General features: G+C 42.3%; 3 protein-coding genes across 3 annotated transcripts in view; all 3 read right to left on the bottom strand.

Moving 5' to 3' along the window:
• Positions 1 to 485: 485 nt before the first annotated feature.
• Positions 486 to 8,027, bottom strand: scaf1 (SR-related CTD-associated factor 1). The gene is made up of 6 exons (XM_029159508.3): positions 7,761 to 8,027; positions 3,347 to 6,814; positions 2,113 to 2,195; positions 1,529 to 1,831; positions 1,117 to 1,245; positions 486 to 923 (listed from the first exon to the last, which is right to left on the bottom strand). Exons 2-6 carry the CDS (start codon positions 6,723 to 6,725, stop codon positions 765 to 767), a joined length of 4,053 nt encoding a protein of 1,350 aa, XP_029015341.1. The 5' UTR covers positions 6,726 to 6,814; positions 7,761 to 8,027; the 3' UTR covers positions 486 to 764.
• Positions 8,028 to 8,453: 426 nt separating this feature from the next.
• abcc1 (ATP-binding cassette, sub-family C (CFTR/MRP), member 1) lies at positions 8,454 to 22,600 on the bottom strand. Its single transcript, XM_029159225.3, has 31 exons — positions 22,382 to 22,600; positions 20,875 to 21,051; positions 20,538 to 20,666; positions 20,293 to 20,430; positions 20,035 to 20,160; positions 19,564 to 19,625; positions 19,287 to 19,418; positions 18,710 to 18,937; positions 18,444 to 18,621; positions 18,108 to 18,269; positions 17,685 to 17,777; positions 17,393 to 17,596; positions 17,033 to 17,179; positions 16,678 to 16,765; positions 16,235 to 16,304; positions 15,945 to 16,071; positions 15,406 to 15,582; positions 14,978 to 15,145; positions 14,614 to 14,788; positions 14,450 to 14,501; positions 13,784 to 13,904; positions 13,498 to 13,705; positions 13,018 to 13,328; positions 12,743 to 12,942; positions 12,502 to 12,628; positions 12,290 to 12,391; positions 12,029 to 12,175; positions 11,709 to 11,867; positions 11,065 to 11,231; positions 10,698 to 10,892; positions 8,454 to 10,551 (listed from the first exon to the last, which is right to left on the bottom strand). Exons 1-31 carry the CDS (start codon positions 22,427 to 22,429, stop codon positions 10,443 to 10,445), a joined length of 4,527 nt encoding a protein of 1,508 aa, XP_029015058.1. The 5' UTR covers positions 22,430 to 22,600; the 3' UTR covers positions 8,454 to 10,442.
• A 1,219-nt stretch (positions 22,601 to 23,819) lies between these two features.
• LOC114861111 (serine-aspartate repeat-containing protein F) overlaps positions 23,820 to 26,012 on the bottom strand; it is a 3,978-nt gene continuing 1,785 nt past the window's right edge. Inside the window, exons 2-6 of the mRNA XM_029160133.3 lie at positions 24,887 to 24,948; positions 24,734 to 24,802; positions 24,539 to 24,590; positions 24,333 to 24,369; positions 23,820 to 24,245 (exon numbers count right to left, since the gene is read on the bottom strand). Coding sequence (XP_029015966.1) covers positions 24,206 to 24,245; positions 24,333 to 24,369; positions 24,539 to 24,590; positions 24,734 to 24,802; positions 24,887 to 24,948 — 260 coding nt within the window. The 3' untranslated portion in view covers positions 23,820 to 24,205. The remainder of the gene's footprint in view (positions 24,246 to 24,332; positions 24,370 to 24,538; positions 24,591 to 24,733; positions 24,803 to 24,886; positions 24,949 to 26,012) is intronic.

The following is a 26,012-nucleotide window of genomic DNA, read 5'->3' on the forward strand; positions in this document are numbered from 1 at the left end:
CAGAAAATCCAGATTTTGTAGTACTGGCTTTGCCCCTGAACAGTATACTATGCTCCCATAATCCAGCCTGGTTCTTATTAGTACATTATAAACATATTGCAGTGCATCCACACTTCTTCCACCTGGTAGATCATAAAACACTTAACCACCTCTCTCAGTTTCCTTCTGCACCTTTATTATTACTTATTCTCTGTTCCTACTCCATAAAATCTATCTTCCAGCACATATTTCAACTCTTTATGGTTTTACTCTGCAACACTTTAAATGTTGTTGGTTAAGCAATGGAGCAATTTAACTGACATTCAGCACCTTTCTCTTTAAAAGATGTACACAGATTAAAAAAGTGAAAAGTTGAGTGTCAATGTTTTGAGCCATTGTCACACCATCTAACTGACAAAGGGCAGCATGGTGTCCTTCAGTAGAATGTGTGGCAGTAAAATCAGATATAGGAACAAAAGCTCCTAATGGAAACAAACCAAAAACAGTGAACTTGACAAACGTAGTGTTTATTGCAGGCTAGGTGTTCTGGATCATACAGCTGTGCATGATCACCCACTTCCTCAACAATGCATACATGATAATTTTCTAAATGAGAAATATTTACAGTGAAACCACAGAGATTAAGTAGACTTCCATAACATCACATAAAAGCATAGACAAGGTGGGATATGAAAGCAATAAAACAGAAACCAATCAGTGGAAGGCCCAGGTTTTGGCCCAAGCAGAAGGCAGTGTGGGGAACATTCAAAAAGAAAAGTCTATCATTAGGCCGAGGAATGCAGCACTCCAGGCTCCCTGTCATCCCGCTCCTCCTCATCCATTTTGCGCCCGTGTTTCCGGAAATATTTGTATCGCTGGACGTACAGTTTGACGAGGTTGCTGACTTTGACTGGGTTGATCTCTCCAGTGCGACTATGACAGATCTGGGACAACGACAGTTGTTACTAAACAGCCTGTATAAAGATACGTGTGTGTGTATAGCTTTTCAGGTGGTATAAATAGTAAAACTCAATAATATCTCTTAACTACGTGAGGAAAAAACTTTACTAAGGCAAAAGTGGTCCTGTGGTGCACACACAGGTGTATCTTATTGGTGCTGAATGTGTGTATACTGACCTTATGCACAGCTTTCCTCAGGATGTCTTTGTATTCATCCTTGTTTATGTCCTTGCGCTGATAGTAAGGTTTGATGGCGAGCTTCACTTCCTCCACCGCTCGCTCCTGTGTGTGCAGCTTCTTCAAATACTGAGTGAAATCATGTAAAGACAAGCTGAATTAAAACTACAATAATAAAAACAATGACAGAATGATAATAAAAAAACATGCTCAAAGAGTAATCATTATTTAGTAAAATGAATAAAATAATTTATACTACTATGCTATATTATACTAAATAATATACTATATAGTATAGTATATTACTATACTATACTAACAGTATTTTCACTGAACTAATTTATAACTTTTAGGTTGGGTTTAAAGCGATAACGTAGCAATATTTTGGCTAAATACATTACTTCCTCTCTACCTTATCAGGGTCTTTGCTCTCATTGTCCCACCCAGAGTCACCAGAGCAACCAGTCACTCCTGACAGTCCCACAGGCAGACTGGGTGGTGGGGTCTGAGCACATCCAGTGCCTATGGAGGGATGCAGGTGAGAAGGTGGCGTTTTGGTGCAAGAGACCAGTGGGAGGGAGCTGTGGAGGATGAACTGGGCTGGACTCAGACCAGTAGGTGGAGGTAGAGAAGGAGGGGGAGGAATCTGTATGGAGGAGGCTGAGGATGGAGGAGCAAGCTGCTGAGACTGGCTCTGATTGGCCTGCGAAAGGATCTGCATGAGAAAAAGACAGGTCAGGAACAGATGCAGTCACAAGAAAAAAAAAACAGAGTCCAGTGTTTTTTTCCCCAAGCAAACAGTAGAGAACTGAGATTCGACAGGTAAACTGAGGAGACTTTTTAAAAGACTGGTGATCATCTTTTCATGCCTAGTGTAAAGCTCATTTCAATCTGACTCTGAAATATACGGTTACTTTTCAAACTGACCCACCCTCTTTAATCAGACTGACCAAGAAACCATCAAGTCAGTCCCATTAGTATCATGCATCCTTTTACCTGACTGGTCGCTTGAATAAACTCCTGTGCTTTGGCCCTGCTTGCAATATTGGCCTCCTCCATTTTGAAAAGCAGAGCTGTTACTGTGAGGAAGAATGCAGTGTTATAAGAGTGTTATCTCAGGAACATTTAGCAATAAACATAATGAACATTATTATTTTTAAACTTTATGACAACAGATCATCCTTTTAAGGAAGACCTGAAGAGCATGTTGGTAAATGTGTGGGACATAATAGGGAAAAAAATTAAATAGAATTGAAATTGAATAGTTTTCAATTCTTTTACAAATATGTATATTTCACATAAACGTGACCTGCATTTGTACTTAGCAACAGAGTCAGTACTTTGTTATACATATACACATTTGGCTGCAATTATTGCTCCAAGACTTTTGTGATAGAGCGCTACTAGCTTTGCACATTGAAAATTGACCCTTCTTTTTTGCAAAACCGGCTCAACCATTATTTGATGGACAGCGTCTGTGATTTTTACATCTTGCCACAGATCTGGACCATTCACTGGGTTATTCTAACAGATTCATTAAATTACTTAAACTTTGTGTTTATTAGGTTGTTATCCTGAGGGAAGGTCAAATCTATCCAATGATAAATATTTCAAAGTTTCCTAAAATTGCCCTGTACTTGGCTCCATGCATGAGAAAAGCATCCACACTACACAATGCTGCCACCACCACATTTCACAGTGAGGGTGGTGTGTTATGTGAGTTCTCAGCCACAGTGGGCTTTTTGGTCTCATCTGACCTGACCACCTTCTTCCATGCCCCCATTTTATGGCTTTCTTCATGCCACTCTTTAAAAAAACGTCTAGATTTGTGGAATGCTAATAATTATCCTGTGGACTGATACTTCCATCTGAGCTGTGAATCTCTGCTCCTCCAAAGTGACAAGGCTGCTCCTCTGTTTGATTTTCTTCTTGCTCAGCCTGTTTAGTTGAACAACTGTGCCACACTCTTTTACTTTTCAGATAGGTAATAAGTTCAAAGCATGGGATAATTTTGGTGTGTGATTCTTGAAGCTGTTTCCCAACATTCTCTAACAAATCTCTTATGGGACGCCCACTAAAACTTTAATTTACAAAATGTAAATAAATAAATATTGCATCATATAAAGAAATAGTGCAACTTGTATTGTCAGTCTATTTTCCTTCATGAGGCATTTGTCTGATGTTGTGTTATTATTATTATTATAATTATTATCAGTGGCACAAAACTCACACGCTAGGACTCCTCCAGTTGTGCAGTCGACCCCAGTCTGCAGGCTCCAGGGGAGGGCAGGTGCAGCTGGAGGGGGAGGAGGCGGCTTACTGGTACATGAAGATGACACAGATGAGGAAGAAGAGGGGTCTAATGAAGAAAGAGATGTGAGACCACATCCTGCTGAAGAGGATGAGCAAGGAGGTGAGGCCAGAGATTTGGATGCATCATCTGGTGGAGGGGGTTTGGCAGTGGGTGTAGACAAGGCATTACTAAGACCAGCTCTCTGGGGGCTGGATGGACTGGATGCTTGAAGTGCGGGGCTGGTCTGACTTGGACAGTCCTCGGGTAGGAAAGGTGGGTCTGGGGTCTTACAGCTGCTGTCCACAGTTTGGGAGTCTGGTGAAGACTCCCTGGTGTCTCGCAAAGGAGCCATAGAAGGTGGAGGAGTGTGTGGTGGTGAGGAGGAGGGTGGGAGCACACTGGTAGAGGAGGAGGAAGAAGAGGTGGAGGAAAAGGAGGAAGAAGAAGAACAGAGTGTAGGATCAGCCTGGCCAGGATGAGGACTGACGGACTTGCTTCCATCTTCCACCGCTGACTGAACCTCTAGCGAGCTGTCTCCCCAGCCCTCGGGCGCAGCTTTTGCTTGGTTGCCATCTGCAGGTGGTAACCCTGAAGTCACACCTTTCTCTACAGTCTTCTTAGCCAGGCGACGGCGGCGCTTTGTTATGAGAGTTGATGAGGGGGATGAGGCAGAAGAGGAGGTGGAAGTGATGGAGCTGGGTTTTGTTTTCTTGGATTTCAGTCCTGTGAGACTGGTTAAGGAGGACGGAGGTGCAGCCAGGCTGCTTCTTTTTCCCATGCTGCCCAGGTCTTTGTTGCGGCCGCCCAAAGACAGCGGCTCTGAGCACGGTTTAAGGAACGGTGATCTGCTCTCATTGTCCCTGCAGAAAACTACAGCAATTGATCCACCTACTACAGAACTCCCAGAACCCCCTCCGGTACCTCCTGGCCCTAGCAGGTCCATGCCCAGCTTCCCAGTGCCAACTGATGTTCCGGTGGTGCTGCTCACACCCTCACGCACCAACACAGACACTTTGGACTGGAGTTTGCCTTTCTGACCGCTGCTGCTCTCTTTCTTGGATTTGCCAGAGCGAACTGCATCTTTCCTGTTGGCCTTGTCTCTCTCTTTGTCCTTTCCCATCTTCCTCACTCGCTTCGCCGGGGGTTGACCGGATGAAACGGAGGCAGACCCTGAAGTGACTGTGTGCGAGGAGAGGCATTTGCTTTTAGTTCTGTTGGAGGAGGAGGAGGAGGATTCTGACTGTCCGATTTTCTTTAAAGTGCGAAATTTCTTTTTCGGGTGATGACGTCCAGCCTTCGGAGCGGTCTTAATTTTGGGGCTAGGTGCAGGTGGTTCTGGGAGCTGGTTGGCAGGAGGTGTGTCCTCCAAAGACGGGTAGTCAGAGTCCAATGCCTCGCCATCCAATGACAACACGTCGATCTCCAGTTTGTCTGAATACCGGTCGGACTCGTAGCTGTGATACCTTGGTGGTGAAAGCGACTTCGAATGGCTGTGACGACTTTGTCTGTTTTCTCCCTCAACAGCTGAATTCCATGTTTTCTTCTTCTTCTTCTTCCGCTTATGGGCCTGACCAGAGTCCTGCGTCAGGCGACAGGGAGAGGTGGGGGCAAGTCTTGGAGAGCCAGGTACGGTGGTAGTGGTTGTGGTGGTGGTGACTGTGATGGTTCGTTTAATGGCAAACAGGTCAGACCCATTGAGGTCTTGGATCGATGGTGGAACCACAGATCGTCCAGTCCGTCGCCTGTCCCTCTCACGCTGCTCATCTCTTTCACCTTCTGACTTCCCACTACTTCTTCTGGATCTCTTTGAAACGCCCCGCTCTCTGCTGCTTGAATGTCGTCCCTTTCTTTCTTTCTCCCTCTTCCTAGAGCTAGAATGTCGGTCTCTTTCATCTCCTCTATGACTACTGGTGCAATCCTTTTCTCTCTCTTTTTCTCTGTCCCGCTCTCGCGTTCTATTCTTATCTCTGTCTTTACCCCTTTCCCTCTCTCGCTGCCTTTCATCAGACAGACTTGAAAATGATCTACTAGTCTGGCCAACTCTTGCTGAAGAGTTGCAGGATCGTGAGGCCTCTGGGCTGCTGTGTCGTCTTTTCTTTCTTTTTCGGCTACTGCTCCTGCTGCTCCTCTGACCTTTAACCTCATTGCCACTCTTGTGCCCTCGCTCCTTCTCTTTGCTTCTCTCCCGGGCTCCTTCTTTATCTTTCTTTCTCTTCTTTTTTCTCTCCTCCTTCTCCCCACCCTTTCTTTCCTTGTTTTTTGGTCGGTCGCAGTCCTTGGAAACCTTGGAGGTTTTATGAAGCTTGGTGACTTGCTCCACAGCAGCAGTAAGAGGGGAAGATGGTGGAGAAGCTGGAGGATGAGAAGGGGGAGGTAGAGGCTGAGGAGAGAGAGAGAGGGATGAAGCAGGAAAAGAGAGGTATCTTTCTTTTCGTCTGCTGACCAGCTTCCTTCTCAGATCCTCAACTCCTACCACAGGCTCTTCCTCAGCTTCCCTGTCTACCTCCCAACTACTCTCTTCACGCACTGAAACAAAGCCGTCTCCATCCAGCACACGAAGAATGCGCTCTGGCTTAGTACTAAAAAATGAAATGTTGGTCGTGTTCATGCCATGAAATTCTCCAGCTGTGTTCTTGCCACTCCTATCTTTGTCAGTGACCCCAACTATCTCCCCTTCCTCTATCTCAGAATGATCAGAGTCAGCAGTGTCCATTTGCCTTCCAGTTTTGGCAGCGCTACAATCCACTCTCCTCCTTAAATGGAGCTGGCTGCTCATACCAGGATTAGGTAGATCAGGCAAGGTGTCAGTGGAGTCAGGACGTTCTTCATCCTTCTGATCATCACCCTTCTCAATGTTCCTCCTCACCCCCCTTACTTTGCCACTATCATTATCATTTTCCGATGCTGGGGAGCCAGTGGGGTCAAATGGGTCATATTTCTCGCCTTCCCCCTCCATCCTCTCATCTTCTCCCTCAGATGGATGGAAAGGATCGTACATGTTCCTTTTCCTGCTCCCTCCCTCAAAACTAACACATGACAGAGAAAACTTTAAGTTGGTGTTGTTAACTGTACGTGTGGTGTAAGACTGTTTCGCTAGAGGCAGAGAGGCAGAAGTGGATGACACTTCTGTGTGACCTTTTACATAGTTCAGATAAATCGATGAGTTAGGGCTCTGTGAAGATAGATCAGATAACGGAGATGACCGAGACAATCGGAGTTTGCGAGTAGGAGGGCTCCTGGTAATTTTTCTAATGCTACTGCAGGAAAAGGAAGCAGTGGACTTCCGTCTGAAGGCTGTTGCTTGATTCAAGTCCATGAGCCAGGAACCATCAAATCCTGGTGGCGGGGTTTAGAGGGATCCAAATCCACAAGTCCAAACCAGCCAAAGAGCATCCAGGAATAGCGCTAGACAGAAAGTGACACATTTTAAGATACGACACAAGTTTACAAAAAGCAGCCCATTTTCTTAATTGTGGACACACACACACCTCATACAAAAACACTTATCCACACAAATGTGTTCTTAACTGCCATGTACCAGATATTTCCAGCATTACATTTTTCAAATCCAATATTTCAGTGACAGTCATCCGGTGATAGGATAGATGATTTTAGCATTTGCAGCCCATCTGCAGCTTTAACCTATTTTGAACTTTTTTTTGGCCCTATGTGATTAAAAAGGTAAGATGGCAATTGTTACACTAGGATACAGATCTTAGTGTGACAGCATGATCAATACAGCACCACACATCGCTCAAATACGCAACTTTACAAACTTAATGTCTAATAATACAGTATACCACTCACTCAAGACTGTATACATCAAGCATAATCTCCATAATATGCAATATGCATATAGTCAAATATAATACGACTCAATATTCTAATCAGTCAGATGCATTTTAACACATTAATATTAGAGATGGGATAACTAGAGGACTGGTTAAGTCTGTCCAATCTGCAGCTCATTGTAATAATTGTAACATTAAAGAAGGATAGATACATAATTTCTCAAATGTGTCCTGTCTTAATTTGGCACCTCTTTGTTTTGTGACTGTTAATTACAGAACATCAAGACGTTTGGTTGCGCGTGGGACACTCTTTTATAAGGTTCGCCATAATGTTGACACCAACGCTAACGTCGTCGTTGTCGGTTAATGTGATGTATTCGCGTCAGTCAGTCGCAATTCAAGCTGTCACTGCTCACGAATTCATGTGTGTTATGAAAAGACGCGCACACCCTCTACAAGGAGGTACCGGCAGACGGTCTCCAGCTAGCTAGCGATGTGATTTAACCAACAGCAGCTAAGTAGCTACAGCTAGCAACAGAACCTATGTGGTAATAAATTACCTTCGGTTTGGGTATGTGCAGTCTCAACTCGACCCCTTCGTCTTGCGTGTACTGCTTAATCATAAAAGACACAGACTATACCGCTAAACTACAGCAGCAACTGGTTTTGTCGTTTTAAAGCGCTACACCAGACCCGTTCCATTAATCGTCGCCATTTTTCTTCTCCTCAAATTGGCCGTCAGACGTCCTGGGAAATGTAGTCCTCAGTGCTCAGTAGCTTCTTCTTCTCGATGTTTTACGGCAGCTTGCCTCCTAATATTGCACCACCGCCACCTACCGTATCCTACGCCCTTAATTTCCTCTGACCTAATGCCAAATGTCCCATCATGCATTGTGCGTTACCTAGCAACAGGAAGAAAGTGTAGATCTGCGCACAGAGGTTCCAGTGGCTTTTTATTAACACGTAGAAAATGTATTAAATTTAGAAGATGGTTTTAATGTTTTGGTCATGATTTCTGTGCGTCAGAAGTGAAAGGACTATTTGGATCTTTCCTATTCTTGCTTGATGTAGGATTTCATCTGCTTCTAATACAGCGAATAGTTTCAGTGTATTACTGAATGAATAATGTGGACATGAATAAATATGCACAGCTTATTTACTTTAAATAATTTAAGCAAATATCACTTCACCTGGCAAATGATGTACAATTTTAAAATAAACACATATTAGAAGCATATTACCACAACTTCAAATGAGGATTGACTGTTTTTATTTCAAATTCAATAATACAAACCAAGAAATACTTTCATAAAATATTAAATATTTACCTTGTAATTTGACTCATGTAACACAAACAGGCTTAAATCAATCTCCACAGGCTATATATATATATATATATATATATATATATATATATATATATATATATATATAGCTGAAAGACAATAAAGCTTTTCTGTAAAATTCTCACCAAAACTACAACAACCAAGACAAAATAATAATATATGAGGTACTAGGAGCTTTCGCAGAGAGCCAAACCTTTTTTTGGCCCCAAATGAATGTAAAGAGATGCTAAAAATGTGGAGCCACATTTATAACTTGTAACAAATTCAAATTTGGGCAATGAACCTGCACAGAGCAAGTCACAATATGTGCACACTGGAAATTCCTAGAATGATTAGAGTCACATGACTGAATCACAGGACTTTATGCTGTTCCTATTACTAACTTCTTATCAAATTGTGTCTTTTCCTTCCATTTTTTGCCCACATTTAACCAGTATCTTCTGTAAAACCTCAACATCACAAAGGAGTAACCCCTATCCCACACAGCATCTGCACATTAACCACCTACAAAACTAACAATGTATGAACAGTACTGTATTTTCACATAAACAACTTGTTTTCTATTAGTTCTTTAGTATTGCATAAATATTTTTCCATTCCACATGTCACGTTGAAGTGCTAAATCAATGCTTGTTCAATAGAAGTAACAGAAACCTGCCAACACAAATATAACAACTCAAAAACATAAAACGGCCTCAGATCAATATGAAAAACTGCTTTAACAAGTCAAGTGAGACTCTTAAGCAATTTTGGTAAACTAGTACTGTAACATCTAGCTAATTGGACAATTATGAAGAATTGAAATAAAACTGCAATCAGTTAGTGAAACAAGATGTGTGCGCTAAAGATTTTTAAATGTATATCTGGATATTGTGCACTACTAAGACAATATTTCACGCAGTCACTGTTAAATCACTGTTCCTGAGAAAACAAATTATATAATGGCTGCACTTAATTTATCAATGAATTACTTAACTCAGTATTTTCATAGCCTTAAAGAAATTCACTTCCTGATGTTACAATCTGTATATACCTGGTTGCTGGTATGTTTAGTTTTTTTAACTTACTTATTGAAAACCATTCAGCTCCAGAGACTAATTATTCAAGAAGAGGCCCTGACAATTGCAACAATTAAATGCTGCTGCTGTACACAAACACATGATAAATACAACATGTGCTGCAGGTGCAGCCAACCCTCCAGACTCACACCGTTTGTGAATTGCAGTGGTTTGTAAGCGTTGCTGTGCAGTGGTACAAGTCACAGAGTGATGATGGCATCACCAGCAAATAGGCTTTTGACCAATCAATCATCCTGATGATGCTGGACTCTCAACAGAACTCAATCTAACACAGATAAACAGATAAATAAATGTACCATACTTTAGAGTTGGTAGCTAGACAAGTCAAATATGAGCTGTGTCCCAGCCACATGAAGCTTACTCTGACCTACAGAGTGGATGGTGATGCTTTATGTCTTTTTGGATGTTTTCATGGCATACAGGCTGCAGATTCACTCAGCTCTCAGTGTACAACTGCAGAATATTTTGAGTTTTATGTGCGAAGAAAAACCAACACAATGAAGTGACTACAGCTGAGTGAATACCCACATAACTCTATGCGGTCCTGTCTGGACACAATCAACAATCAAACGGTCCAGATGCAATGCCTCATAACATTCTTCATAGAGCATTGCTCTTGTTTTAATGCACTTAAGAATGACTGTTCTATTCAAATGCAGTATTTGGCAATGACGAACATACATTGGTCGTTTTTGTCCTCAGTGAGAGTGTAAATATACATACACTCAAATTTGTAAAAAGCGTACTTTTTTTCTCTCACCACCTGCAGCTCTGAACCCTCAGGGTCTTGTAGTCAAAGGAAGGGAAGCGCCTCACTTCAGACCAGCCCAGCATCTTTGGCCATCTTGTAAAAGGCTCCTCTTTGGTCGACGAGATTACTGGGGGAGTCAAATTCTGCTATTTCTCCCTTTTCCAAGACCAGGACCCTAGAGGACACAGAAAAATCAATGTAGACATGGAGAAAACCTAAGTACTAGGCCCACCAGTACTGCTGCCAATTTACAACATGTGTTATTTGTTATTTAAAATATCCAATCTGCTTTACAGACATGTTGTCCGTTTGTTTCAGTACCTGGTGTAGTCCATGATGGTGTTAAGGCGATGAGCTATTGTCAGGACGGTGCAATCCTCAAACTGGGAGCGGATGGTGGACTGTATGAGGTTGTCTGTCTCCATGTCCACAGCTGCCGTAGCCTCGTCCAGAACCAGGATCTTGGTCTTCCTCAGCAGAGCTCTAGCTAAACAAAGCAGCTGTCGCTGGCCAACACTAGATTGAAAAAAGAACCACTGAAGGTAACACTTCTTCCTCAAGGTGTGTTTGGGTTCAACTCCAGTTACATTGGATCTTTTTGTTTAAGTCTAATTAATGTTTTCACCCTCACTTAATCTGATAATCTAAATATGAACGTCAGAATTCATCAGCAGATTTTCTGTTTTACCTGAGGTTCTCTCCTCCTTCACTGCACTCGTAGTTGAGTTTGTCAGGAAGGTTTGATATGAAGTTCTTAAGATGTGAAAACTCCAGAGCCCTCCACACCTCCTCATCAGAATAGCTGTCAAAAGGATCCAGGTTCATCCTCAGCGAGCCCGAGAACACCACTGGGTCCTGGGGAGATGAGGCATCATGTCATGGGAGCGACAGTTATAAAAATCTCGGGGGTATGACAGCACCTGTGGCTGTGAGTAAGACTCTATGTTTTACTCATGTGAAAATAGACCTCTGTCCATCATAATGAAAGTAAAATTAAAACACTTCAGAAGTGAGTGAAGTCAAGTTATATGTTTAGTGCTTTGTAATTCTTCTTGTGTTTGATGCCACGTTCATGTCAGTCTGTTCTTCTTTACCAGGGACAGAATTCTTTAGTCTGACTGTTATTCAGCTATGTTGAAAAGTTAAAATGCCATAGTTTTCTCCGACCACTTGAATAAAGGCTGAAAGTCATAATTTCACTCACATTCATGTGGTGGTAAAAAGTAGCCAAATGCCCAAAAAACACATAAAGGATTAATTATTTGTAAATGACTTTACATAACATGCAGTGTCTAGTATGATGCTATTATTATTCCAAAGACTTTCTCTGACCTGTGGAATGATGGTGATTCTGGAGCGAAGTTCATGAAGGCCCAACTGGGCAATGTCCACACCATCAATGAAGATGTGGCCTTCAGCTCGCTCAATGATTCGGAACAATCCAAGTGTTAGCGATGACTTCCCTGCTCCAGTGCGTCCAACAATCCCCACCTTATTAATATAGGTAGATGCAAATAGAACGGTTTATGGATGTGCTATAAGCAGGTGAATAGCAACATAACATACAAGGCAGTACATGCAGTTCCCTCTAAGCCACTGTTAACATCAACCTAACAAAACCACTGCCACTACTGTAGGTGGTAAAGGCTGACCTTCTCCCCGCCACTAATACTGATGTTAATGTTGCGAATGGCAAGGTCCAGATCCTGGCGGTACCGCAGACCAAAACCTTTGAGTTCTATGCATCCTTCAGTGGGCCATCCTGAAGGGAGGCTGGAGGACTCGTGTTTCCACTCTGCCTGAAGGCCACAGTAGAGACACGTTTAAATGACGTCACAAAGCATGAACTGGAACCAAGTGTGCGTATTAAAATTCATTTATTTGACCAATGGGCTGAGTGTCTGTTTCTGTACCTCCTTCTCTGTATCACTGTACTCTTTCACTTTCTCGACAGCCACAATGTTGGTCTCCATGTCCGAGGACATCCTCACCAGCCAGGTCAAAGAGGTGGTCAACTGTAAAAGAGGCGTGAGAAGGAAGCAGGGGGTGAAAACAAAACCTTTAAGCTGCCTCTGAATGTGATATGACCTGGAAGTGTAACATGGATGAGTGGAACTGTTGTTACCTGCAGGGCGTAGGAGATTGACAGGCCCATTATGCCTGGGCTTAGGTTCTCTCTGGCGATGACGGCAAACAAAGCAGCAAATGACACTATGCAGTTTCCTACAAACTCCAGGCGAATTGCTAGCCACCTGAAAACACACAAGGTCAAAGATGTGAGAGATCCAACGTGTTCTTTAAGACTTATTTAATTGTCTTTTCATCCCTAAAGACAACCGGTTATTAAGGATGTAATGATATGCAACCTGTTTGCTACAATGCTGGGGTAGTAAGCCTTCTGATTATGGTCCACACGATAGTCGCTCTCATTGATGAAGCGCTCCTGTTCACCAAAGGCTCGGATGACAGAGGTGCCCAGCAGGGTTTCATTGAAGTGGGTGTAGATTGGTGACCGGCTAACCGACTCCAGGCGTTTCAGCTGGCGAGACGATGCCACATAAAACCTCTGGGCAGAAAAACAATAAATCGGTTAGTATTAACTATTAACATACATTATTCAAATATATAGGTTCCCGCTCACCTGCACAAAGAAGTAGAGCAGGCCAAGGAAAGGAATGACAACAGCTACCATAGGTGTAGCAATCAGGATGACAACACAAGCACCTAACACATTGAACATAGAGCCCAAAAACATCTTAAAGATCTGAGGGATGACTGTGTCAATTGTGTCGATCTCCTTAGAGAAGCGGTTGACCAAATTTCCACTTGGGGTTCGTTCAAAGAAGGACATTGGCGAGCGCAGGACATCATAGAGCATGGACTGGTGGAGGTAGCGGGATGCCAGGATGCCCCCAATCGACATGGAGAGAGAGAAGCCAAAGACAGCCACACCTGCAGGATCAGTGGATGGAAGGTGAGATGATGCACACATTCTTACAGAGAACTGCAGCGGTTTAGCAACAATAATACAAATATAATATAATCATTTCTTATGTTTAGTTATAGCATTCATATTATAATTAGTGGTTCTGGTTTGTGTGTGTGCGTCTTGCTGTCTCACCCTGTGAAAGGCCAAGGGCACCGTACACTCCTAGTCTCATGTTTCTGCTGGGTTGAGTGCCATTAACCACAGGGTCGTCAGTCCAAAGGCTCAGCCAGTAGTTGGAAAACAGGGAGAGTCCGTGATGAGTGAAGAACAGCAGCAGACTGATGCAGGACAGAATCACTCCGATCGCCTTCAGATAGGCCCAGAACACAGACAGCTTGACCTGGAGACATAAACCGAACGCAGCAGGGATCAGGCTCTGCTTCCTTCCATCCACAGCGCTGAAGACATCATTTTTTACCTTTCCTGTGCTGGCCTTGTCCGCCTCGGTCAGTTTGCCCACATTAGGGTCTTTGGCCTTCTTGTTCTGCTCCTTGTCTACCTGAGATTTTTTGGTCACACTGTTGATGCCTGAAATATTGCTGACACACAGACAAGACAAGCAAAAAAAAGCTGTTTTTTTTCATATTGACTCTGTAGTTTAACATAATGAATATTCAACAAAAACAACCAAAACGCAAACAACATGTAGGTTAATGAACAAACAGAACTGAGCATACAACCGCAACCACCTTCACAAACCTTCAGAACGCACCAAGACATTCCTCAAAGGTTAGTGTAAGTTTTATATATTTATTTGCTGCTGTCAAGAGAAGTTAAATCATCACTAAGTTTTAATACAATTTCACAATGCAAATAGTAAATAATAAACTGTTTTGTAACCGTACTTGAACGTTTAGTATTAATAAAGAACTGCTTGTACCTCTGTTAATAAACTGTGTACTCACTGCAGCCCCTCAATTTTAAAAAGGACACACTCTGCGTAAAGGAAACTGTTCAGAGCAGCCACTTGGCAAAGCATGAAGAATGCTCTGCATGCCAATCTATCTTAGTGTTTGTCTATGCATGCACGCACGCTCACACACTTCTTCTAATAAGAGTCACTGTGTATGTCCAGTTCACTTACTCAGTTAGAGGAGTAGCGCTGCCGTTCTCCAGTCCTTTTGTTCCTGGAGAATCTGTGCCGAAGAAGGGAAGCACAATAACCTCTCCTCAGGGTGATCCACATATAAAAACGTCACCCAGCCCCATACATGAATGTAGATTATATTTTATTTGTCGGTGTCCCACCATCATTCTGGGCGTTGTCGACCGTGGCATATGTTCGCAGGAACTCAGAGAAGGCTCCCTCTGTGGCCATGAGTTGCTGGTAGGAGCCCATCTCTGTAATCTCTCCCTCCACCATTACCAAGATCAGGTCAGCCTGGGGAAGGTAGCTCAGTCCATGGGTCACGAGCACACGCGTCTGCACAGAGTCAGAGTCCCACCATAAAAATGAACACGAGTAAAGAGTAATTTCCGTTACGTTTCTTTAAAAGTCTGTTAGTTACCAAACACACCCCAGCCTGGACAATAATGTAGCAAATTGAGCAGATGAGATGCTGCCATTCAGTCAACATCCACATGATGCTGCAGGTTGATTACCAAAACACACCTTGTCCTTGAGCAATCCCTGTGGACCGATGACATGATCAAAGATGTGTTTTCCTACATGAGCATCCACGGCGGACAGAGGGTCATCCAGCAGGTAAACCGCGCGGTCACAGTAAACAGCTCTGGCCAGGCTGACCCTCTGCTTCTGACCCCCAGACAGATTCACTCCCTGAATGAGACACAGAATGGCAGAAACAGAAATGTAAAGACTAATGGACGTATCCACAAAAAATTTGATGAATGGTTAATTGCATAAAGACTTTCTCCTAATGTGCAGTTTAGATCTGAATGCAGGAGCTTCAGTTGTACCTCATTATGTAAGTTTAAGAAACTGCATCCTGGTTGATCAGAGTGTATGAATTATAGACACTAGGTTCTTTCTAGATGAACTGTGCGTCGTCTGGAAAACAACAAACTATCTGATCCTACCTTCTCTCCAATTTCAGTCTCATCTCCAGCAGGAAGGATCTCCAGGTCAGGCTGAAGGGCACATGCTTCCACCACACGCTGATACCAGGTCTCTTTTCTCTCCTGACCAAATATGATGTTGCCTTTCAGAGTGGAATTCTGAATCCAGGCCTGCTGAGGAACGTAGGCCACGGAACCCTGCAGTGTACACACACATCAGCACACAAACACACTCTGGAAAAGCTGAGCCACAAAAAGAACTGCTGGCTTCCATTTAGTCAGGATGGTTATTAGTTAGATTTCTCTGGCAACCATTTATCCCCCACCCACATTACTATCAAAGTCTGATTAGTTTATCAGAACATTAGTAGACGGTTCAAATTTTAAAGTGATTGCTTCTCTCAGATGTATTCGTAATATCACAATAACAGAACAGAGGAATTAATCATCCTTAAATCATCATGAACATCCCATATGAATAAATGAACTGAAGAGTGAGTGAGTGAGTGAGTGAGTGAGTGAGTGAGTGAGTGAGTGAGTGAGTGAGCATGAGCAGCCACCTTCACAGTCACAGTCCCTTCCAACTTGTCCATCTCTCCAAGTAGGGCCGACAGCAGCGAGGACTTTCCTGAACCCACATGTCCCACTACAGCCACCAGGGAGCCTTCTGGGATGCACACATTCAGTCTGGAAGTGCATACAAGCAAACAGTCACACACAGATTAAACTCCTTGACTTTGATTTATTTTTATTATAATGATATTTCATTACAAAAAAAACCTGAAGGACAATATGAGTTTTAGCTGAATTAAATATTTTGAGGAAAGCTGATGGTGAAGTTGACACACACCTCTGGAGTGTTGGAGATTCAGTTCTGGACCAGCCAAAAGCTCCATCCACTATGGAGATACTGTATGGCGCTAAGGGAGAGAGGCACATAGACAGACTATATATAATCTATCTATATATAACTATATAAAATCATTGACATCATCCAACAGATCCATTTCACCTAACACTCTAATATAATTTATTACTTTGTAAAAATGCTTCTAAATGTCAAAAAAATTTTCATTGACCATGACTGATTTATAAAGACAATGGTAAAAAGTCAAGGGTTGAGCATCCAAGGGTGTGAAACCATCTATTGTGACTAAACCCTTAAACTTAGAGCGACACGCTACTGTGTTTTAACACATGTTGATTTGTGATGATGTGTAGGGTGACAATGATGCCAGACCACACACAGATCTGAAGAACAGACAAAGGTAAAGGCTAAACCCAGGGACTCACAGCCTGCTACTGATTTGTGCTCCACGCTGTCCTCCTGAAGCTCCTCGTGGGACAGAAACACTCTTAGCCGCTTCAAAGACACACTGGCCTTAAGACAGACACAGAAACAGGAAAACCCACCAAGACCCAGAATGAACAGCTGATACTTCAAATGATATTGTGTGTGTACCTGTAAGTAAAAACCACTAACAGCAACTCAAGATCAAAATCCTGGCAACACCACTGAATTAAATATCATTCACTATCATATTTAAATGTGTATAAACTGAAAGCTCACAGACAGTTGTTTTAATTCTCCTGCTACTGTATAGAAGGTAAAGGCTTTTTAGCAGAGTGCAGACGGAGGTAGACCAACCTGAACCATGCTACTGATGACCATTGGCAACATATTGAGGGGGAAACGCAGGATGTTGAACAGGGCCAGGGACACAAATGCCTTCTGTGCATCAAGCACATTATGTTCGTCAATCAATACGTACACAGCGAAAGTGGACAAGGCGACCTGTGGGTGATGAGAACAGACAAATATCTGTGACACATAGTAGTGTAGTGACACATTTTAACTTTCATCCATGCTACAGGTTTGTTATCGTAAGAGTTAGCTGAAAAACATGGCATCAAAACCACAGGGGTAGATCTAATGAAACGAGGTGTAATGAATAAACTTATGCATGTTGATTATAGGTTGTAGCTGCATGTCATGTCCAGGACTCACCAGAAAAGGCGCACAGACCCAGGTGAAGGTAGATACCGCACCCAGATAGGCAGCCCTCTTCAAGACCAGCAGCTCACTCTCACGGATTCCTGCCACCTTGTCCTTGAAGGCCAGCTCCCAGGCGTACAGCTTTAGGACTTTGATGCCGTTCAGCATCTCGTTCATCAGCTTAATGCGACTGTCCTTACTCTTCATCTGAGCCACCTGCTCAAGGCAAAGAAAGAAATACGTGCTGCACAGCACTGCAAGTACTTACTGTAGATGGGGTGTGATGCTGTGCGAATGGCCTCACCTGGTAGGTTTTAGTTTTCATGGCAATGACAGCATTAACAGGAACCAACAGAACCATGACAGCCACTCCAGCCAGCACAGACGGACCCAGATTCTGCACAGAAAGAGGCAACAGGAATAATAAATACCAAACCAAATAATAATTAAAAAAATATGTAATTAACCAAAAAGTGCTGAACGACTATAATGGTTCATATTTAAGAATGTTCAGAGTAAGTTGCACACTTGAGGGAGTCTCTCTCATTTACAAGGTAAGCAGTTGGGCTAGATTTTAACTTAGGGTTTGCAAAAGGAACAGACAATAGATCAGCGAGGCCTCATTCGGTCTGACGTGCTTCACATCATATAAAACAAAAAAGAGGGGTGAACAAATAGTTTCCAGCTGGGATGACTGGTAGGTGCTCTGTAGTTTCTGTTATCTTACCTGCCATAGAAAGTAGAGGGCCAGCACCACTTGGAGAGGGGCAGACCATATCATGTTGATATAGGTGATGAGGTCCATGAAGCGCTGAGCGTCCACAGACATCAGGTTCACAATCTCTCCCACAGTAGAGGTGCGGCGTGCTGCGTTGCTTATAACCAAGGCCTGAGAGAAAAGCAGAAAAGGAAAAAAAATATTTCCATGTTCTACCAATGTTATTCATGCTAGCAGAATATCATGATGTCTAATAACCAGTAACCTACTATAGGCACAAACAGGAAGATCTGCTTTCACTTTAGTCTCAGCTTAAGAGAAGGGAGCAGGAAACAGGGTCGGTACCTTCCTGTAGACAGCTCCGATGATGGCAGTGCGCAGACGCATGCCTGTGACGAAGCAGACGTGAAAGTACTTCTGCAGAATGACCGACTGTACGCAGGTGGACACGAAGAGCAGAGCAGTGTAGAAGAAGCCCTGCCAGGAGGGGGCGCTGGAGTCGTTGACAAAGCTGATCAGCAGCCTGGATGAGACGGGATCACAGGAGGAGAGTCACAGCATTAAAAACTCTCAAATGCTGTGTGTAGGCTCTACATGTGTGAGTTTCTCACCTGAGGATCTCAGGCCCAACGAACATGAGGATGTCCTGGATGAACTTATAGAGACAGGAAATGAGGAAGTATGGCCCGAATGTCAGACACAGCGCCCACAACAAAGACGCTTCTTTGGTTTTCTGAGGTGACTTCACAAGCAAGATTTCTGATTCTTCAACAGTTCGACCCTCTTTGGTGTCACTGTTAGGAACTTGTCGGGGGGAGTACAAAGTTTTCTCATGTGTCCTGTTATAAAGTGAAAAGGGTCTGTTTAGTTTAGAATGGACACTGTACATGTATTATTATCATTTTCTACATTTTTCTAGAATGACAATTAAAAAAAACAAAAAAACAATCAAATTCAACTGTACAGTATTTGACCTTATTCAATTCTCACTGAACAAAGGTTAATTAAATATGTTCATATGTAATATGATTACCAGGTAAAACTACCTGCACAAGAATGTTTCTAATAATGTTTGGCTTGTGACACTCAATAATGAATGATGTATATACAGATATTAACAGATATTGAAATGATTCCATTTCAGTTCCCTTAAAATCGATTTTTCAGTGTTGCGTTTCCTCCACTGACCGTTTCACCTTCTGACACTGTTTGTTCCAAGATTGCACCAGATGTGGAACTACTTTATGAGAGCGATCATCACTGTTCAGAGACCAAAGGTCCTTCTCCTCCAAGGGGCGCTTGTAGCCTATCAACAACATCCTGAAGACAAGAGATGGATGGTGGAGAAAAGGCACTGAAGTCCACTAACACATTCAAATCATGACTGGACACATGGATGTCAGAATGTCAGAAGACAGTGGTCTGTCCATGTCACGCACCACAGACACACGAAGCATGTGCTCACCTGGAGATCCACCAGAAGGTTATTTTGGAGAGAAAAGAAGCTCCAAGTTCAGGGCAGGGGTTCTGGAGACAAAACAAATAAGAGCACATTCATACCAGGATATGTTTCAGCTGTCAAAGCTTTACTCCACTTGCTTCAATTGTTTTTTATACTGGCAGACGTTATTTTACAAAGCGAAGTTGATGTTCTACAACAGCTTATACTTATAGGATTAAATATAGGTCACAGAAAATGATTTTGCTTCCTGACCTAAGTCCAGCTCATGTCAGGATGTTGTATTCTGTGTGTATTTCCTAAAAAAATCCCAACATTTACAATCTTTAAAGTAAAGGAATAATGATTTAGAATTTGGACAATAACAGATAAAATCAGAAACAGCTGAGAATCTATCTGAAATATTTGTGTCTGAGAATTCAGCACCTGTCAACATCAATAACTTGGCACACTGATGTCAATGTGAGGTAAACTCACCGGGTCTTTAACCGCCTGGGAAAAGAGAGCTGCCTGGTCTGGCAGGCAGGATAAGAATAGTGCAACCAACAGCAGAGTGAAGTAGATATAGAAGGTGGTGTACCTCCACACAGACACTGTCGATGGCTGCAGATGAAAAACAAGGTTATGACCATGAACTGACTGCAAGCAGTGGAACATCTGTGAATCTAGAATATAATTCAGCAGATTTGTGTATAGTGACACTGACGTCATTATATTAATTATTTAAACGCTGACCTGTTCCAGGGCCTGCAGAATCTTGGATCTGAAGGTGACGGCAGCACACAGCAGCGCCAGCAGCCAGAACAGCAACATCACTCCAGATGACTGAACCCCTTTCATGCGTTCGTACTGGATTATTAAAGTGGCAAGCAGCTGGAACAGAGACACACAAGGTACACATAACAAGCATACAGACACACGCAGGTCTTTTAAACACTCTAAGTAAACTACCACACCTAACATGTTTCAGTGTCTCTTACCATGGTGAGGCCCAGCAGGGTTGGGCTGATCAGCAGGACTGGTGCAAGCACACTGCTGCCATGATTTCTTTCCCAGAAAGAATAAAAAACATCTGACCAGCAGACTATCCACAGCAGAAGGCCAACAGCCTAGGGAGGAGAAAGGCCCACATTGTCATTGTCACTGAGAAGTTGAGGTTTACATTACAAATGTCTTCCAGGATCACCAGTCATACATCAGGTATAGAAAGAACCTTTTAGTTCTGGTTTAAATAGAACACACTACATTTCCTAATGATATAACAACATATCATTAGGAAAGTGGTTATTAAAATAACAGATGGATGTCATCACTCACAGTTTTAGCTTTGTTGAGGAGGCTCATGCATATGTAACCCCGGTTGTGGCTGCGGAGGAACATGAGGTAGACTGGGCCACATATCCAGAGGTAGAGGCATGGTAGCCACACAAGCACAGTGTTCTGAAAACACTGGGTGAAGTCTGGGCTTGAGGTGTTCCAGGTACGGTTCCAATCCTGGTGTGGGTCAGAGTTTGCATATTTATGCAACAATTTCACATGTGTCCCTGCTTCAGTCAGTTATTTCACAGTGTAAAGGTTTTCAAAGAATTCCCTTTCAGAAGGAAATTACAGGACAGGTCGCGTTTCCTCCATTCACATCGCTCCACTGGCTGCCCTTAAAATGTCCTTTGTGTTACTAACAAAGCACTTAATGTTCAAGTACCATCAGAGCAAAGGAACTCATAGTTCCCCACATTCCAAAAGGAACATGTTGGTCTATTGTAGAATGTGTGGGAGCGCCTTGAGCTTTAGGCTCAGACTGCAGGGAACCTCCACGGTACAATGAGCTCCTCACATTATCAGATCCTAGCATGGTTATGGGTGACTACAAGTTGCTCTGAACTATAGAGTCTCCACAGTGGCGGCAGATATTTTGAGTAAAATACGTTCGGAAGTTATTTCATGTTATCTCAGCTTGTTTGCTGTTGCCATAATAATATTATATAAAAGATAGCTTAATATAGTTCTAGAAGTCAGTACTTGTTTACGTTATATACGTCTGTTCACCAGGAAGAGTCACTGACTAATCTACATTCCAACTTCACGCTGACAATGACTAAAAGAATTTATATGTTGTGTTTTAGGAATTCTGCCATTTGTGGCAACAGGGTTCTGTGTCTGCACAACAAACCTGCCTCTGCTCGGCTGATTATGACGTCTTTTTTTTATAATAACCAGCTTTTCATAAGAAGCCTAAAACAGGAACTAACAGGAAGTAGTAAATGATAATTACACAGGTGTAAGCAAATGTGCCCAGAAACATGCTGAAGCCTGTCTCTCTTAAACGTTTGAAAACAGATTAAAATTGAAAGATTTGCACGATTATGACTGTGACTACACAAATGCTCCAGCTGTCCAGGTTCAGTTTAGTTTAGTCGTGTAGTTACTTGTTGACTCGTCAATAGTTTGCCTCCTGTCAATCAATACAATGTTATTTTCTCAGGCTCTGTAATTGTACTGAGAGTTGCTTGGTTTCACTGTATTTCTCTTGTGCTTCTCTTTTCCAGATGAAGGTTTGACATAAGCTGCGTTTTGGAAGCTTTGCAGTTCCGACGTGCAGCAGTTTGAGCGCAGCCTGGGAAAACGCTCGTGGAACAGACGTAGGCGTGTTCCGTCAGTTCTCCAGCCTCGGAGAACGCACGGCTCCCTGCTGGTACATCCGACGTCAGGTCACCGGCCGGCGGGACCGACCACGTTAGCATGTACCGGCTGACGCTAACTAAACACAAGTCAACGTACTTTTGCAACACGAGAGAAGACACGAAGGCTGAGAACGTAAACTTACCCAGAACGGATCGGAACTGTCCACACTACAAAACTTATTAAACCCCATTCGCCGTAGTGCAATGGAAATATTGATTACCGAAGGTGGGTTTCGTAACGTTACGTTAAGTGGAAGATCGCGTCCTTCTTCTTCTTCTACGGTGTTTTTGGGCGGTTTCAAACATTAAACATACTCTACTGCCCCCTACTGACTTTTTATATGGGCGCATGTGTTGTTGTATTTCCTGGTAACCTGGTATTTCATTTCACCTATTTCTGCTATTTTTGTTATCATCTCTTATTAAAACGCATCTACATGAGATGACTTTAATGTAATACTTTGCTGCATATTTTGAGAGATTTTGTCACATCGTTGCTGTAGGAGCCATTGATCAATGCTGATCGAATTAATCCTCCTCTATTGTTCCTCAATCAGATCCTGCTACTTAAAAAAAACCCTGAAAATTTGTTTTGAACAGTCAGACAGAATTAAACAAAAAAAATTCTCTTTTCATGTACTTTCTATTCTTTAACTTACAGAGGAATTTCATCTATTGGTAGTTCTTTTAATGTATAAATGTTATGTTTTGTTTTCATTCTCCTGTTTCCCAGCAGTCATTATATACATTTATGGGAAATTATTTGTCTTTGTGCTTAAGATCTTTCCAATGAACAAAACACTCAATCAAATTGAATACCACAATATACTGCATATATCCTATAAAATTCTTTCAACCCTCACCCGTGGGGAACTGTACTATGGCTAAACATTCCCTCTCTTGGGCTTATGACTCGTCTTCGATACATATTTGAGTAAGGCTCTCATTTTAGTCCAGGCTGATCCATTCTTGTCAGTCATACTTTTAGGCGTCTGCTTGAACTTTATGTCATCATGAAAACAATTGACCATGACTGTTTTGTTTACTATCACCAGGGCGATGTACTGTACTTTATAATATTTGCAAGGAAATAACCAGCCTTTGAAGTATCAGCCGCGTGGACGTCTCACTGGAAACAGACCCTGGTCTGTTCACAGTACAGACACACACGGTCACTGTCACCTTACTGTGGGTGCCAGCTTGTTGTGTGTCTCTCCTGATGTCGCTGTGGGTTTTCTTTGGGGACTCTGGCATTCATGCAGTCAGGTTACCTGAAGACTCTAAGCTGTCAGCAGGCATGCATGTAAATGATTATGATATACTGGTGACCTGTGCAGGGTGCAGCTCATATAAATGATATTCATACATATCACTGCATACTGTTTGTATGTAACTATTTTGTTATTATGAATGTATTTTGTTCACAAAGTGATTCTTATAATTTGATCTGACTGCATTTATTTCAGTTTTATTGCTGCAGGTTTGTATGTATTATTTTGAGGGTTTTACCTTCCGCAAGCTGGGCAATCAGAGCATGGAGAGAGAGACTGAAGGGAAGAGGAGCGGTTGCAAAAAGACCACTTGTAACATGTATTTGTTTAATTTCAGTGGAGCCCCATAATAGAATAAAGACCCTGTGAAAGAAGAATCAGTTTCTGTGCAGAAAATGCTTCCATTTGTGAATACAGTGGTTCATAGAGTCGTCTCAAACAGTAAAATCAAATCAATCAATAAAAATGTCCCTCTTTTTATTTAGCATATCAAATATGGATTTAAATATATATTTTCCTTAAACCTATGACTTAAACTTGTAAGTTAGCAACAGTACACAAATATATAAGTTATTTTGAATTTCTGTTGAGTCATTGGTGAGTCAGTGTAATGTTCTGAAGGAAAGAGACTAAAGCAACAAAGTCAGAGGACAAGTGAAACATGTTTGGCCACATGGTGGCGACAAATGCTTGTGTCTAGTTGTCATCATCATCATCAAAGACGTCAGCAACAGTCCTGGAAAATAAGAGAAATATAAGAATATACAGAATGTACTTCAAGGTGTCTTCAAGGTCTGGTCTCAGTCTAAACAACATGACTTACTTGTAGATTGATCCAGTTACTTCATCGAGGAACCCCCCTGAAAAAAACAAATCAGATGTGAGTTATTCTGAATCCAGCATCATTTAAGAGTTTAATGCAGAGACTGTTTAGCATGTTTAGACTTTCAGCCTCTGGTGTAACTGAGGAATGTCAGAAGGCTCATTGCTGTGGTTGTGATAGCGCCGTGACGGGTTGTGGTTCCTCACCGGGCTGGCAGAGGGTTTGACAGGCAGGACACACGTGGCAGAAAGTGCACATCTATGAAGAAAGCAAACAAAGTCATGTGGACGACACGACTGACACAGCAGCAGTTCAAGAATGATGCCGCGATTGTAGAGCTTGTCATTTGTATTTATAGTTTTGCGGGTGTTTTGATAAAATGAAATATACGTTTTTCTCACCTTGCAATAACTGCAATGTTCAGCCTTGTCTCCCTCTTTACAAGGACATTTATCACAGCTGTCGCAGTGCTGGAGGACGACAGGGTGGGTTTACATTTGATTACATACAGCGTGTACATTGAATCAACCTGCACTGGTTTCAGGCAGACGTACCTCACAGAATTCACAGTATGCACACACAGAGCCCTTGTGATAGGCACCATCGTCGTCATCATCTGCACAATAACAACACAACAGGGCATGAACATGAACAATCATAACGTATGTGACACATTAACTGCATGGATCTGGACCTAACACTAGACTTAATGTTAAGATACTGGACTGTGATTCTACTGTGAAATTAGGCCACTTTTAGCTACTGAAGGTGTCTGAGTTGTGCATCGTCAGAGGCCCAAAGGGTCAAAAGGTCAATGTTTCATAAAAGAAGAACACAAACTCAATCGTATTAGCAAATTAACCACAAGAGATAAAGACACACAATATAAGTATGGTTACAACAAACAACAGTTGTAGTGGACGTTTGGTTCATCTGTTAATGGGACATAGAGCAGATCACATGCTGCAATACTCACTGTTTAAATGTCTGGAGCTCTGGTCAGAACTATCTGATGTAAATGTAACAGCGCACCCACAAACTCAAGCAAATCTTCTGCCTCCAGGTAATAAACGCAGATGTAGGCAGTTTGTTTTAAGAGTGTTTGATTTATTCAGTGAATGAAAGTAGGATTAAAGACATACAGTAGACAGTTTCTCACATGAATATTCACAGTCATGGCGAGTTGTTGCTGAGCAAGAAAAGAAAAAGCAGACAACCGTTTCATCTCTTGTTGACGCGACAGTTGACAGAGCTTCTACCTATTTTACGTCTTTTGCAGAAAGAGATGTTTCTCTCTTTTCCCAAACACTCTCTCCCTATAAAATACTCAAAAACTGAGTAACATTTCATAACAAATGAAGAGCTAGACATCAGTTTAGTCTCACAAGTGATTAAAAAATTTGATTCTTTCACAAGAGTCCCAAATCGTGTAGTGGCAGTAAGAGGAAAGCTGCATGAAGTCATAAAGCTACTGAAATGTGCATTTAAGTGTGTTTTAAAAAAGAAGTCATTTATTACACTAGATACTAGAGACACTGTCTTATTTGTATTTAGCCATTGTACAAGTTCATGCACCAGAAAAAGACTTTCTTGTATTACACTCCTCTTCAACAGACAGCAGCATAAATGCTCCACAGAGAAAGAAAGAGATTGAGAGATATGGGGAAAGAGAGAAGCTTT

This window comes from Betta splendens, chromosome 8 (genome assembly GCF_900634795.4).
Source record: "Betta splendens chromosome 8, fBetSpl5.4, whole genome shotgun sequence".
In the NCBI taxonomy this organism is placed as follows: domain Eukaryota; kingdom Metazoa; phylum Chordata; class Actinopteri; order Anabantiformes; family Osphronemidae; genus Betta; species Betta splendens.

Coding starts and splice junctions, on each gene's coding strand:
- scaf1 (XM_029159508.3), bottom strand. CDS start 6,725: ATGGACTTGAATCAAGCAACAGCCTTCAGACGGAAGTCCACTGCTTCC. Junction 1,832..2,112: donor TTATTCAAGCGACCAGTCAG/GTAAAAGGATGC, acceptor TTTCTCATGCAG/ATCCTTTCGCAGGCCAATCA. Junction 924..1,116: donor TGAGGAAAGCTGTGCATAAG/GTCAGTATACAC, acceptor TCGTTGTCCCAG/ATCTGTCATAGTCGCACTGG.
- abcc1 (XM_029159225.3), bottom strand. CDS start 22,429: ATGGGGTTTAATAAGTTTTGTAGTGTGGACAGTTCCGATCCGTTCTGG. Junction 18,270..18,443: donor TCGGAGCTGTCTACAGGAAG/GTACCGACCCTG, acceptor CTTTTCTCTCAG/GCCTTGGTTATAAGCAACGC. Junction 14,789..14,977: donor AGGGATTGCTCAAGGACAAG/GTGTGTTTTGGT, acceptor GACTCTGTGCAG/ACGCGTGTGCTCGTGACCCA.